Consider the following 14,611-nt stretch of genomic DNA (forward strand, 5'->3'; position numbering starts at 1 on the left):
AACATTCCCTCCCCTGGTAGCATGGTGCCCCCGCACCACAAAGCTTAGCAAAACCAAAGGGAATGTCAGCCAAGTGGCAGATTCGCAGGCCAATTCCTAGTTGTTTGCTAGCTGGCTTGACTGCCCCGCCACAGGCCCAGGGCCTCCTGCAGTCACACTGAGCGGGGGAGGCGGGGGGGGGGGGACCCCGCGATCCAAGGAGGAGTCTTTACCGAAGGTGGAGGATCTTCCTGTATCACTGACATGTACATTGTTACCACATTTGGCTGCAGGGTTTCAACTCCCTACTCTCTCCTTCATTAGTGTATAGAATTCAATAGCTTTATTAAAAAGAAGAAAATATAGAGAAAAAGCTAAATGAAGTCAAATTTATTTTTTATTTTTATCAACCAACAAATAGGGGAAAATTTATACTGATAATAAAGATAAATGACATTCCCTTTTTCAAAATTTACATAATGCCATGAAATTTATCTAACTCTTAATCAGGGGAAGCTGAATTTGGTGTACCAACTTAAGAAGTAGTGTTATAAAAAATTTAATTTTATTCTCCTTCAGTTCCAGAGAGTTCCACTCCTTATAATATTTATTAATAACACCAGGAAAAATTAGGAAATTTCTTTTTAAGATCATTTTCCATTTCAACCTTCCTTTTCAAGTTTCATAAACGAACTACTTAAAATTCACTCTTGGCAGTCTCAAAAATACACATCCTATCTCTTGAATCATATTCCTATAGTAAAATTCCAAAGTAAATCAGTTTTAATTTATTTTCAGCAGATGCAACACATATTTTATAGACACATTTTCATTTAAAATTAAGGTTTTTGGCACAGAATCCCAGGCCTGTAGTTTTCAAATGGTGTCTCCACTGCTTTCCACCGACCAACTAGGGTTAGTTTGGAAGGAAACGGTGCTCTCAATGCCTGGGTCTTGTATGTGTGAGCGCTCCCCTCTGCCTCCCCCCACAGCCCATCAGTGTCCTGAGCCTTCAGCATGAGAAGAAAGGCTAGAATAGTTACTTCTGCACGTCGGTGCGGGAGGAGATGAGGGCAGAGAGCCGCTGCCAAGGGTTCCTAAGCACTGTGTCGTTAAATTTATGCATGTTTTCCATCAGTAATACTGTGGCCACGCGTACCCTTTGCTGTACCTCCCGTGTGAATCCGTGGAGCTACACGAGTGGCTTAATTCATGTCCAAACCCAGACATTTAGAATCTTGTTCCAGTCACGTTTGAAAGAGGGTTATTGTTTTTTCCAGAAAAACTGTCAGTCCAAGAAAATCTGCATATAAGAGACGGAAACTCAAGTCATCTTAATGCTTATGTCCCACGGCTTGCTCTTCCTGCTGTGCTTTTAAAAGCACTCAAGTGAGTAGAGTCGATTTTTATATGAAGAATTGAGTTACCACTTTATTTGGGGGGGGAGGGGGCGTCAAAACTTACAAACTAGTGCAAAATAACAGATCTCCCACACTCTCCAAAGTGCTTCCTGCCTGAGTAAAAGTCAAACCTGAAGTCTAACCAACTTGTTAAACACTGGATACTGTTATATAAACTTTCCATCTTGTCTGCTAAAGCCTCTGGGTTCAACGTTCCCGACTGCGCTACAGAAACATTCCCAAGCAGATGGTCACAGGCGGGCGTGAAGGGCACGCTCCCGCCTCCTCCTCCAGCCCCTCACACTCCAACCGGCCCACGCGTTTCAGCAGGCGCTGCGCTGGCTCCCACTCGCCAGAGGCCCCACAGTGTCGCTTCATCGAAGCTGCCACGCGTCTGTCACACCCACAGACTGGTGTCACCCACACAGCCTTTCTCTCTGCACCATTTACACATGAAGAGGCGATGGAATCCATATGTCACCCCAACACACGTAGAATGAGGAACAAATAAAAACCAGCTGATTTTCATTCTTCCTGGGTGGGGCTCAGAGCCAGGCCCTCAGCTGCTCCTGAGCTCAGGATGGAGCCAGGGAGGTCGGGCTCTGAGTGCCGGCTGCCAGCCACCAGGAGCCCCAGCCACCAGGAACCCCAGCCACCAGGAACCCCAGCCACCAGGAACCCCAGCCACTAGGAACCTCCGGCCTCCAGGAACCTCCGGCCACCAAGAGCCCCCGGCCACCAGGAGCCCCCGGCCACCAGGAACCCCCGGCCATCAGGAGCCCCTGGCCACCAGGAACCCCAGCCACCAAGAGCCCCCGGCCACGAGGAACTCCAGCCACCAGGAGTGCCGGCCACCAGGAGTGCTGGCCACCAGGAGTGCCGGCCATCAGGAGTGCCGGCCATCAGGAGCCCCGGCCACCAGGAGCCCCGGCCACCAGGAGCCACGGCCACCAGGAGTGCCGGCCATCAGGAGTGCTGGCCACCAGGAGCCCCAGCCACCAGGAGTGCTGGCCACCAGGAGTGCCGGCCATCAGGAGCCACGGCCATCAGGAGTCCCGGCCACCAGGAGTGCCGGCCATTAGGAGCACTGGCCACAGGAGCACTGGCCACAGGAGCCGTCGCTACGCCTCGGGAAGATCTTCAGAGTATTTTTAGGGCCATTCACTTAAAAACTGACCACAGATAAACATACTTTTTCATAAATAAAATTTGAGGCATATGCATATATTAAAATTTTCACCGACAAGGGTGTGCTAAAAATGTCAAGTTCAGTCATTCAAGTTCAATGAAGGCACACATTTTTTTACTCAGCTCTGCAAAGACTACAACTGCTCGCAACTCATAAGAGACATTTCACCGGACTTTTTCTTGTTGACTTTCCACTTCTCGGGATAGGCAATCGGCTCGTTAATCAAGGGCGTGACTCCACTCTCCAGGAGAGGATGAGGCCTGGAGGGCGACCTGGGTCCCTGTGTTTGGAGCAGTGACAGTGGCGCTGGCCGCAGGGCCTTTCCCGCTAGGGCCGCTCACTCCCCCAGCGAGCTTTGCGGCCTCCAGGCTCCGAGGCCCTTCGCACCAGCCTGGGGGGCGGCCTGGGTCGCTGGCTCTCAGTCGTGGGGCCCTCCTGCCCGGGGCCTAGCTGGCCATGGGGGAGCAGGGGCTGCCGCAGCGCGCCCGGGGTCTGCGTGGCCCCCTCCCTGCGGTGGGGTGCCGGGGTGCAGGGCTGCCGGGCGGCCTCGGCGTCCACCTCGTTCTTCCACTCCATCCTGCAGGCCTGGGCCGCCTTCTGTGAGAACTGCTCCGGCAAGAAGCGCCTCGCGCGGGGCTTCAAGTTGAGGACAGTGGTCCCAGCATCTGCGTCCGAGTCACTGCTGTTGCCACCTGCACCGAGCAGAAAGTCAGCAGGGAGCGCGCTTCAGAGGGGGTCCCCGATGGCAGTGCTAAGGGGTCTGTGTGAGGCAGGCTCCCTCCCGACTCCCACTGGAAGCTGGGCACCTGCCTGACCCCCCAGCCCTCGGGCTACCCCTGGGTGTTCCGCAGATGGTGCGGAGCTCTGACATGTGCCAGCGCTGACTACACCCACCTCTGAACCTCCCCTTACGTCACCCATCTCAGATGAAGGGACTGAGGCTCAGGGGTCAGTGTGGTGGAGCCTGTTGGCACCGAGAGCAGCCTGGGCTGTGTGCCACCTGCCCCAGGATGTGCCCCAGGACCTGCCCCAGGACCTGCCCCAGGGAACTGACCCAGGGACTTGTCCCAGGACTTGCCCCAGGGGGCTCCGCCCACCACGGGAAGACACCAAGAGTTAGCTGCTATTGCAAGATCTTGCCTTGATCTGATCTCATATATAGCCTTGTTTATTCTCTTCATATTTTTACAAAAGGGTCAAAACTAGTGTGCACCTTCCGAACAGAGGGAGGAGTTGAGATTAGAACCAGCTGCATAAAAACTGGGGTCCTGGACTACTGGGGTCCTCCACTGCTGGGGCCCCCTACTGCTGGGGTCCTGGACTGCTGGGGCCCTCCACTGCTGGGGTCCTGGACTCCTGCAGGAAGGAGGTGCTGGGATGCTGGGAGCTGAGAGTCTTGGTAACAGCATTTCTGCTGGATGTCAGTGGTCACGTGGCCACTGTCCTGCACGCCCAGGTTCCCTCCCCCTCCTTCCCTCTCATTTCCCACCTCAGCCTCCACACACAGGCCATCCTTAGACTTTCCTCTTCTTGGTTAAATAAATAAACAAGGAAAAAAAGGTGGGATATTGTTGTTACATCTACATTTTAAGAACATGATATCCTAACATTTTTCTTCTGGGGTTTCACAGAAAATGGCTCGGAATCTACATAAAGATATCATAAAATGAAGAGGTATCTGACTTTATGTCAAAGTTTAAATAATTACAGAAGTAAAATATATGGCTGATTTATGAAAATATATTACAATTACTGTAAAAATTAAACACACCTTTGCACGTTTCTAGCTTTTCTGGGGGAGGATCCCAGTAGTGGAGGACCCCTGTTCACTAACTACATGGCAATAACATTTGCATTTGCTACATCAAATAGAATCATTATGAAAAATAACTGATTGAATTCTGGAATGTGCACAGAACTCCATTCCAAAAGGCTGCAAAGCTAATAAAGGCCACCGTATTGTTACTTTAGATTCGCAAACTATTGAACTCATTGTGCGTAACAAGGCAGAACAGAAGCGTCTTCCTCTCTGCTCCACCTGTATTCATTACCTGCATTAGAAACATTCCTTTTCTTTTGTAGCTTTTCTGGAAGCTTCGTATTTTTGGGTAAGGACAGGTATCGGGAGGCTGACGTGGAAGCCTGCACAAGACACAGAAAACCTTAGACTAGGCAGACGGCATTCACTAGAAGTTTAAATTCTTTGACAAACTTTATTAAAATGTAACATGTTACTTCTCCATGCCAAAATTACTTTGTGAGGGCCTTTAGGGATGGGGAAGAAAATCCCTAGCAATAATTATTTAATTTAAAATCACTAAAATTCTTCTAAAATATAGAAGAAGCCAAGAGAGAAAAAAAGAAAAAAAAAGATAGATTAAAAATTGTAGCATATTTTAGTTTTATTTACTTGAATGTCTTGAAAGTGATAGAACAAACAGCATTACTATAGCTAATTTGCTGACATTTTCATTGCCATTGTCTTTAATTTCTTTAATTTTTAATCAATGCTGCCATATTGAACACAAAGATAAAGATAATTTTGTTCAAACATAAAATTTTTATCTCCGATAACCAAATACAGAATATTATAAAAAATAAGACCTGGCTGGCTTGGCTCAGTGGTTGAGCGTTGACCTATGAACCAGGCGGTCACAGTTTGATTCCTGGTCAGGGCACATGCCTGCGTTGCGGGCTTGATCCCCAGTGTGGGGTGTGCAGGAGGCAGCTGATCAATGATTCTCTCTCATCATTGATTTCTCCCTCCCTCCCTTCTATTCAGAAATCAATAATATATCTATATATCCATATATATAATCAAGGGGCCGTGACAACCAAAATGACCATACGACCTAACAGCAGGCTGCATGGGGTGACCAGGCTGGCAGGGGGTGCATTGAGGGACGACCAAACAACTGAACAGCAGGCTGCATGGGGAGACCAGGCTGGCCAGGGGAGCAGTTAGGGGCAATCAGGCCGGGAGGCAGAGGTGGTTAGGGGTGATCAGGCTGTCGGAGGGGGTGGGGGCAGTTAGGGGCCATCAGGCAGGCAGGCAGGTTAGTGGTTAGGAGCCAGCGGTCCAGGATTGTGAGAGGGAGTCAGACATCCCCCGGATTGGAGAGGGTGCAGGCTTGGCTGAGGGGACCTCCCCACCTGTGCACAAATTTCGTGCCTGCCATGTTCCAAGTGCACCCCCTGGTGGTTAGCGACCGGTTGTTCGATTGTTCTGCCCTTTGGTCTATTTGCATATTAGCCTTTTATTATATAGGATTTGCTTATTCTGTCTGTTGGTGACCACATTCCCCCTGATGAGAATATGAATTCTACAAGCATAGGAATCTTTCCGTTTTGTTTACCAATGTATCCCCAGTGCCTAGAACTGTGTGCAGAACACAATAGGTGTTCACGAAACCTCTGAAAGACTTTTGAATGCCCTATCTCCCAGAATTCCTGCGAATCAACCCTCAGCAGAGCTTCCAGAGGCCCAACGCCCTTACCCTGCGCTCCCGACTCAAGCTGCTGTCTTTCCGAATGCTCTCGCGCAAACTGTGCCTTCGGCGGATGAGAATCTCCTTGGCTTGTCTCTCACTTGTGTCAGCCGTCAGATTGTGTCTGTTGTATGACAAAGTCTGAAATAAAAACACAAGTGCCACTTTACAAAAACAACAACAACAAAAAACTGATCACGGCCCCAGAAATTCCAAAACTTTACTTCGTTTCTTTGGCACAGCATTTCAGTGAGGTACTTAACAGCCAATGTGCAGAGAGAAAAAAGTATGAAAGGTGACATTCTTTCACATTTTGAAAGAATTAGTCTTCTTATAAAGCCAGTGAATAAGTTTTTCTCCCCATTGGAAAGTATGGTCTTTATAAATGAGAAAATGATTGAATTTATTAAGTGCCTTTGTCTACCTTGAAGTACCTTGTATGTATTTACCCATCATTATCAGTTGGGGAAAAAACACAAGTCCACTTTATTCATCCTCCATGGAATAGCAATTACTTGTATAAAAACAAACCACTTTGAGACATTTGGTGGTGCCATGTCCTCTGATTAATCAATAGAGGCACAGTTCTTTCCAGTGGCTGAAGGCTGAGCAAGCGGCTGTTACCGCCTACAATGCTCATGTCCTCATCTTTGAAGCTGTGAAATGTCTCAGGGTGGGCTGTCCATGGCAGACATTTTAGTTTATAAGCTATATAGAAATCTGTTCCTAAAACAAATTGTAATTAGGCTCATTTTCTGATAGAATTAATGTATACTTCTTGGAATATTCCTGTGTCCAGGCTGTATTAGGCCTAGTAGAAATGTGCAGAAGTAAAATAGAACAGGGCTCAATTCCTATCTTGGGAAATGTGCCATTGAAGGCTAACAAAATAATACAATCATGAAATTAAGTACTAAACATATATGGTACAGCACACGCTCATTTAAAATAAAGGTTGGGAATAATATGTAAGGTGTTGGGGAACCTTAAAAATGGAAGAATATGGATCAATGGAGCTGACAGGAAGCTGACAGGGAAGGGAGTCCCCCAGGCTAGGAAGGAAGACAGAACCTGTACTCTGTGAGGGTTTGGGGTGGGTGTTGGAGGGAGGGAGGAGTGGAAATAAGAATGGAAAAAGTGGAACCTGGAAATGGAGATCCCAAGTTCTGAAAAAAAAAACAGTTTAGCCTGGAAGCCACAATTGTTTTGTTTCTTTTTTGAATGCTGGGCACTTCCAAGCCCAATACAAAGAGGAGGAATCTACAGATTTCTCAGTAGCTCCTGCTGGGTGGCCCCAGTCAGTGGCTGACTTTGCACCTCCCTGGAGACCCAAGTGCCAGTGTACCCAGTGGTCAATATGAGACCATAGCAGATTACAACTCTTCACATCCATAAGTGACACTCAAGGGGCAGATTCAGTGAGCACCAGAGCCCCACTGAAGCAAGTCCTGCTCCATAGGGGTGTCTCCTGCACAGCAGCTCTCCCATTGTAGTCACAGCTGGTCCTCACAGCCAGTTGGCCTGGAGGTCAACTCCTCCCAGTGAGGCCAACAGCAATCAAGGCTCAACTACAACAAGGTTGTGCTCACAGCCCACAAAGGGGTGCACTTAGAGTGCCCAGCTCAGGTGACTGGGAGGCTGAGCCACTGGGCCCTACAGGACACCTGCTACACAAGGCCACTCTACCAATTCCAGGAGACATAGCAGCTCTAGTGAATACATAGAAACAAACACAGGGAAGCAGCCAAAATGCAGAGACAAAGAAACACATCACAAAAGAAAAAAATGGAAGAAAGAAAATTACTGGATACAGAGTTCAAAACCACGGTTATAAGGTTACTCAAAGATCTTCATGAGATCTTCAAGGGACTTAGTGAGATTTTCAAGGATCTTAGTGAGAATACCAAATGGACCAGTCAGAAATTAAGCATACACTAACTGAAATAAAGAATAATTTACAGGGATTCAACAGTAGAGTAGAGGATTCTGAGAATCAAGTCAACAGTTTGAAATATGAGGAAGCAAAAAACACCCAATCAGAACAGTAAAAAGAAAAAAATCCAAAAATATGAAGATAGTGTAAGAACCCTCTGGGACAACGTCAAGCATACCAAGAGTCACATTATGGGGGTGCCAGAAAAGAGAGCAAGATATTGGAAACCTATTTGAAGAACTAATGACAGAAAACTTCCCCTACCTGGTGAAAGAAATAGACTTACAAGTCCAGGAAGCGCAGAGAACCCCAAACAAAAGGAATCCAAAGAGGACCACACCTAGACACATCATGATTAAAATGCCAAGGGCTAAAGAAAAAGAGAGAATCTTAAAAGCAGCAAGAGAAAAGCAGTTAGTTACCTACAGGGAGTGCCCATATGACTGTCAGCTGATTTCTCAACAGAAACGATGCAGGCCAGAAGGGAGTGGAAAGAAATATTCAAAGTGATGAATAGCAGGGACCTACAACCAAGATTACTCTACCCAACAAAGCTATCACTTAGAATTGAGGGTCAGATACCCCACGCTCAGCTCTAGCCTGTGTTCCCTCTGCCATCACCATCTCCCCTTAGAGACTTTGCAAGGTTCACTTTTATCATGTTTCTCATCAGAACCCAGCAAAGGCTTTCTGATCTCTGCCAGAGAAGTTCAGAGTCTTGCCATGGCCTCAAAGGTCCCTAACATCTTCTTCCTCCTGGTTTTCTGCCCTTGTTCCCTCAGTTCTGCCAACACTCAGCCCCCAGCTGTGCCTGCCTCAGGCCCTGGCTCCCTGCCCTCTGTTCCTTCAGGGTTTGCTGAGGAGCCCTTGTTTGAGACCACATCCCTCTCAGGTGCAGCTGGGCCAGGACCCCTGCGTGGGCGTCACGCAGAGGAGGCAGCTGCTCACCCTGTGCTGTGGCCTCGAGGCCCGCTCAGCACTCTGACTGAAGGGCTGTCTGTGATCACGGAAGTATCTTTTCCCTCCTGTTGGCTGTAACTCCCCGTGGGCAGGGACTGTCTTCTTGCTCTCCCTGCACCAAAAGCAGTGCTGGCCCAGGATAGGTGCTCGGCTGGTGCTGCCTGCTGGGTGGCCACTTCTGCCGGATGGGAAGCCCCTGGCGATACCTGCCCAGTCCCAGGCTCCAGAGTTGCTGGCGGGTCTGTGGTGTGAGCCCACAGGCAGCTGATGGCCTTCCCTCCTCCCCGACACAGGCTGTGCTGTCTCCAGGGCACCATGAACGCCATCGTCGCCCTCTGCCACTTCTGTGAGCTCCACGGCTCCCGCACTCTCTTTTGCACGGAGGTTCTGCACGCCCCTCTTCCGAAGGGGGCTGGGGACAGCCCTGGCTAGGGGGAGCAGGCCGAGGAGGAGGAAGGTGGCATCCAGATGAGCAGTGGGATCTGCACACACAGCCCAGCGGAAGGGGCCAGCACGGAGTCCAGCAGCCCGTGACCCAAGAAGCCGGACATGTGCGAGGTCTGCCCTGGCCGTGAAGGCCCTATCTTCTTCTGGGACGAGCAACATGGGTTTGTGTTCAGACACACCTTCTTCATCAAAGACAGCCTGGCCTGGGGCTTCCAGCGCTGGTCCAGCATCACCATGATCACGAGGGACCACATCTACCTCCAGCTCCTGGCCCTTCCTGCTCGGGGACCTGCAGGATCATCAGTGACCTCCAGGACAGGCGCTCAAGGGCAAGAGGCTTGAGGGGCTTCGGGTTCAGCTTCCTCTTGGCGAGAGCACACGACGGCTCTGTTCTGAGGCTCCTGAAGGCGTGTGGCCGCCGCTGACAGAGAAGCTCCTGGTGGGGCCCCTCTGCCCGTCGCCCTCCCTCCCCCAGGACACCTTGGTCCAGATGGAGAAGCTCATGGATTTAGAAGAGGAATCAGAAAGCTGGGATGACTCTGAGGCTGAAGAGGAAAAGCTTCTGTCTTGCCAGAGGGTGCGGAGGGGCAGGAGCTGACCAAATGCCCCACAGGTTCCTCCTCGCTCTCAGACTGTGAGAGCTGGCAGCCCTGAAAGCTGTCCCTTTAAGTCCCTTTGGCACATGAAACAGCAAAGTGAAGGTCCTTTTCAAATTCACCAAGGTGGTCAGTCGGCCCAAAGAGAACACACAGAAGCTCCTGAGTATCCTCGGAGCATCTGAGGAGGACAACGTCAAACTGCTCAAGTTCTGGATGACAGGCCTGAGCAAAACCCACAAGTCCCACCTCATGTCCACGGTCTGGAGTGCCCCGGCCACAGAGCCTTGTAATTGACCCACCATGGAAGTCAGTGCCTTCTGGGAAGTGGTGATGGCCATCCTTGCCATTGCACTCAGAGATTGGGTGTCTGGTGGCCATCATAGGCTGTCCCATCCTGCACTGCTGGCACAGAGATGTGTCCTAGCAGGGCATGCAAACTGTTGGGGCTGAACTATGCCTGTGTGTGGGATTTGGGTGTGGTGAGTTCTTGGGATCATCCCACCAGCTGTTCCCATTGCTCCAGCCTGAAGAGGACCGTGGCAGGCTTGTGACAAGGACAGACCCCTGCACCAGTGCACCCCTGTGAGAGAAGATGAAGGAAACTGTGTCTCCTGTCGCTCATGGACTTAGATCTCAACTTTTATAGGGAAGACACGTCAGGCCAGTCCTGACCTGGGTATTTTAGCCACAATATCATACTTTCTCTTAAGGTTAACATTCAAAACTTTCTGTTCTGAAATGCAGCAAGAGTTCTCCAGATATTAAATGCACACATGTAGTATTGCTACGGTTGTGAATTTTCAAGACAGGTGCTGATCTTTAGTCATTTTTAGTAACCTGGTTTTGAGTTAGGGCTCTGGGACAGGCTTTCAGAGTAAAGAGGAGGTATTCCTCATCGGTGGGTCCTTGGGAACTCATGTTCTGAAGTCATGTGACTACCAACTCCTCTGGCCATGCTGTCCTGGTATTGCTCTGAAATTACCCTATAGTTCGAGGTCAAGCCCCTGATCTTTGTTACACAAAGACGACACTTTGCCGAAATGTTCCTGGAGCCATTTGACTTTGCCAGCTCACTGTGTGCGATTCCACGTCACTTTGTCTTTATTGCTTCCTTACACACTCACATTTGGCTGCAGTTAATCTTCAGAGCATGGTGACTTAAGATAAGATCATCTGATCCTCTCAGGGTGCATTTTGATAAGGGTTCATGGTTTGGAGGGATTTTCCAGCAGTTTTGCTGATTTGTTTAGTTTTTTGTTCGTTTATATTTAACATGAAGACTAATGAAGACTGATATGACTAGGTGTCTGTGTTATGTAAGAATATTGCAACAATAAATCTGTATTTTTATTAAAAAAAAAAAGATTTGAGAGTCAGATAAAGAGCTTCACAGACAAGAAAAAGCTAAAGGAGTTCATCACCACCAAACCAGTATCACATGAAATGTTGAAGGGTATTCTTTAAAAAGAGGAAGAAGAAAAAGATGAAAAATATGAACAATAAAATGGCAATAAATACATATCTAATAAGAAATCTAATGAACAGAATAAACTGGTGAATAAAATAGAATGAGAGGCATGGAAATGTAACAGACTGACGATTCTCAGAGGGAAGGGGTGTGGGGGGCGGGAAGAGACTAAACAAAGATCTTATATGCATACTAGAGGCTCAGTGCACGAATTCATGCACCAGTGGAGTCCCTCAGCCTGGCCTGCGGGATCGTGCTGAAACCAGCTCTCCAACATCTCCTGAGGGGTCCCAGATTGTGAGAGAGCACAGGCCAGGCTGAGGGACCCCACTGGTGCACGATCAGGGCCAGGGAGGGATGTGGGAGGTTGGCCAGCCGGGGAGGAACCGCAGGAGGGCTCCAGGGTGTGTCTGGCCTGTCTTGCTCAGTCCCAATTGGCCGGACCCCAGCAGCAAGCTAACCTACCAGTCAGACCGTCTGCCCCCTGGTGGTCAGTGCACATCATAGTGAGTGGTTGAGTGGCCTTAGCATATCATTAGCATATTACACTTTGATTGGTTGAACAGCTGACCGGATGACTGGACACGTAGCACATTAGGCTTTTATTATATAGGACATGCATTACTGATGCTCACAGACATTAAGGTGGCAAAGGCCTGGGGTGGGCCGGGAATTGGGTGAAGGAGGGCAATGGGGAGAAAAAGAGGGACATCTGTAATACTCTCAACAAATAAAGATTTAAGAATTGTTTTAAAAAGGTGCTTTAGGGAAGAGGAGGAGGACTGAGGATTGGGGCAGTCTTTGGGGAGAACAGCTCGGAAGCTGCAGAGATGGCCCAGCAGGAGTGAAGAGGACTCCTAATGAGCAGTGTGGCCCTTGGACCCCTTCACCTCCCGTGCCTCAATTTCTTCATCTGTAAAATGGAGGCAATAGTGACACTGTTAACTGTAGGATTAAATGAGTTAATGCACACAATGTGCTGAAATGGGGCTTGCCCACTTGTATGCATTCGCTAAGTGTGAGCTTTATTGTTAGCAAATTATGAGAATGAGGTGTTCACAATGGAAATGCAGTTTAAAAAGCGATTCAGATGACACATGAAAAGAAGAAACTAGAGCACCTTATGAATAACTATCCAATTATAGTGCATTTAAGGAAGGTTAAATACATTTAAAAAGTCTTATAAAGCCATAAAGGTAGTTCATTAAAAAATAAAAAGAAAGCAATCAATTATTTTCTTCACAATTATTTTATACACACACGTGCACATACACACACATACATTTATTTAATTAAAAATTAATTTTATTTTTGTTAATCCTCACCTGAGGATATTTTTTTCCAGTGATTTTTAGAGTGGAAGGGAGGGGGAGAGACAGAGAGAGAGAGAGAAACATTGATGTGAGAGAGACACATTGATTGGTTGCCTCTTGCACACACCTCGACCTGGGCCAGGAGTTGAGCCTGCAACCCAGGTACGCACCTTTGACTGGAATTGAACCTGTGACCCATCAGTCCACGGGCCAACGCTCCAATCACTGAGGCAAACTGGCTAGGGCCACAAATGTGTATTTTAAGTCTCCAAGCTCATAGAGGCAGAACTCCCAGAGGCTCCCCATGGTGCCTGGCGGACAGCGCACTGTGGAATGGGGTCTGAGAGAGAGGAGATGCCTGGAGTGGGCCTCAGGGTTAGTGTAATGGTGGGACCATATGCACTATAATTGGGTAGTACAAAATCAGAAGGCATATTTTTAATTAAAAGCAAGTAAATATTTTGTTAAATAAATCAGTCTCACTCGCTGGCGGATTTGATAGAGATTTCTTGATAATATTTCTCGAATTTCATCCATTTCACCAGGTGTAAGCTTCCTTATTTTTTCTTCATGACAGTCACTGAAAGTTTAGAAAAAGAATGATTTACTGCTCAAAAATAGTCTTTCTTAAAGACATAATATCATTATTTAAGAAGAATACTCTCAAGTAAGAATGACACAGGAATAATTCAACATTTTAAAATAATTTAAAATTCTGAAATTTTATCTCAGTGCACAATCACTGAGGGCAGGTTACTCCGGCACAGGCGTCCCATCTGCTCATGTGATTGTTTTTAGGAAGTTAAACTATAGTGGCTTATAATGCCATCGCTTCATTATTTCTAATCCCTCATAAAAAAGTAACACAGGATTGTTTTTTCCAACAGAAACTTAATTAGCCATATTTTGCTATCCTGGCCTGGGCTTTAAAAACATGTCATTAGATATGTTTGCAAAAACACTATTGATAATATTCATGAATATACAGTCCATCTTCTTTATTCAGGGATTCCAACAGATTCACCTACTTGGTAAAATGTACTTGGTAAACACACTGTCATACTTGGGGACCTGCCCAGCCATTGGGGACCTGTGCAAAGTGGAGAGAAATTTGCGTTGATCGACGTGCAGGTTCCCAAGTGAGGATGACGGGAGCAGCGCTTTGCTTTCTGGTTTAGCTCTGGTCCTGTCAGAAACGGTCCTTCTCGTGGTCTATTTAGTGACAAGTTTTTGCAGTTCTGCGTTTTGTGATGGTGGTTTTGCTGTTTTAAGGGCCCCCATGCATAGTTCTGAAGCGGGCGGTGTCCCATGTGCCTGGGGGCTGTGATGGCCTTCTGCGAAAGCAGTGCTCCGCAGGCCTCCTTCAAGCACGAGCTGTGGTGCCCTTGGCCGCAAGTTCAATGGCAATGAAACAACAGTATATTTCATAAGGCGTTTTCAAATGGAACCAAGTTATGCATTGATTGGCTGATTAAAGCATTCTGACCAGAGGCGCCCAGAAACCTAACCCTGTGTTTTTTCCCAGGAGCAATGTTCAATGTTTGCAAATCAGCGTTCAAGGGCAACTTTATAGAACTGTAAGTCCTGCAAACAACGGGCATTGACTATGTGTATATAGTTTTACTCTCACTCCCTCAATAAATTAAGAAAATAAATTAAGAATATAAAGCTGGCCAGTTAATATACATAAATGCATACAGAAGATGAGCCAAGGGCACACAAAATAAAGAAGGTAGTTCTCATATTATTTTAAATGTTGCTACTGTAAACCAAGGATAATGGTAATTATTGGGGTACAAACCTGCGCCCAATGGTAATGGGTACGCACAAAGGAA

At 47.7% G+C, this 14,611-nt stretch overlaps 1 protein-coding gene across 1 annotated transcript in view; it reads right to left on the reverse strand.

The window, feature by feature from the left end:
• Nucleotides 1-390: 390 nt before the first annotated feature.
• SLC9A2 (solute carrier family 9 member A2) overlaps nucleotides 391-14,611 on the reverse strand; it is a gene marked incomplete at its 5' end in the record, with an annotated part of 122,954 nt that continues 108,733 nt past the window's right edge. Inside the window, 4 exons of the mRNA XM_081101633.1 lie at nucleotides 391-3,260; nucleotides 4,620-4,710; nucleotides 6,066-6,197; nucleotides 13,260-13,356. Coding sequence (XP_080957759.1) covers nucleotides 2,896-3,260; nucleotides 4,620-4,710; nucleotides 6,066-6,197; nucleotides 13,260-13,356 — 685 coding nt within the window. The 3' untranslated portion in view covers nucleotides 391-2,895. The remainder of the gene's footprint in view (nucleotides 3,261-4,619; nucleotides 4,711-6,065; nucleotides 6,198-13,259; nucleotides 13,357-14,611) is intronic.

This window comes from Myotis nattereri (assembly GCF_964212035.1).
Source record: "Myotis nattereri genome assembly, chromosome: 10".
In the NCBI taxonomy this organism is placed as follows: Eukaryota; Metazoa; Chordata; class Mammalia; order Chiroptera; family Vespertilionidae; genus Myotis; species Myotis nattereri.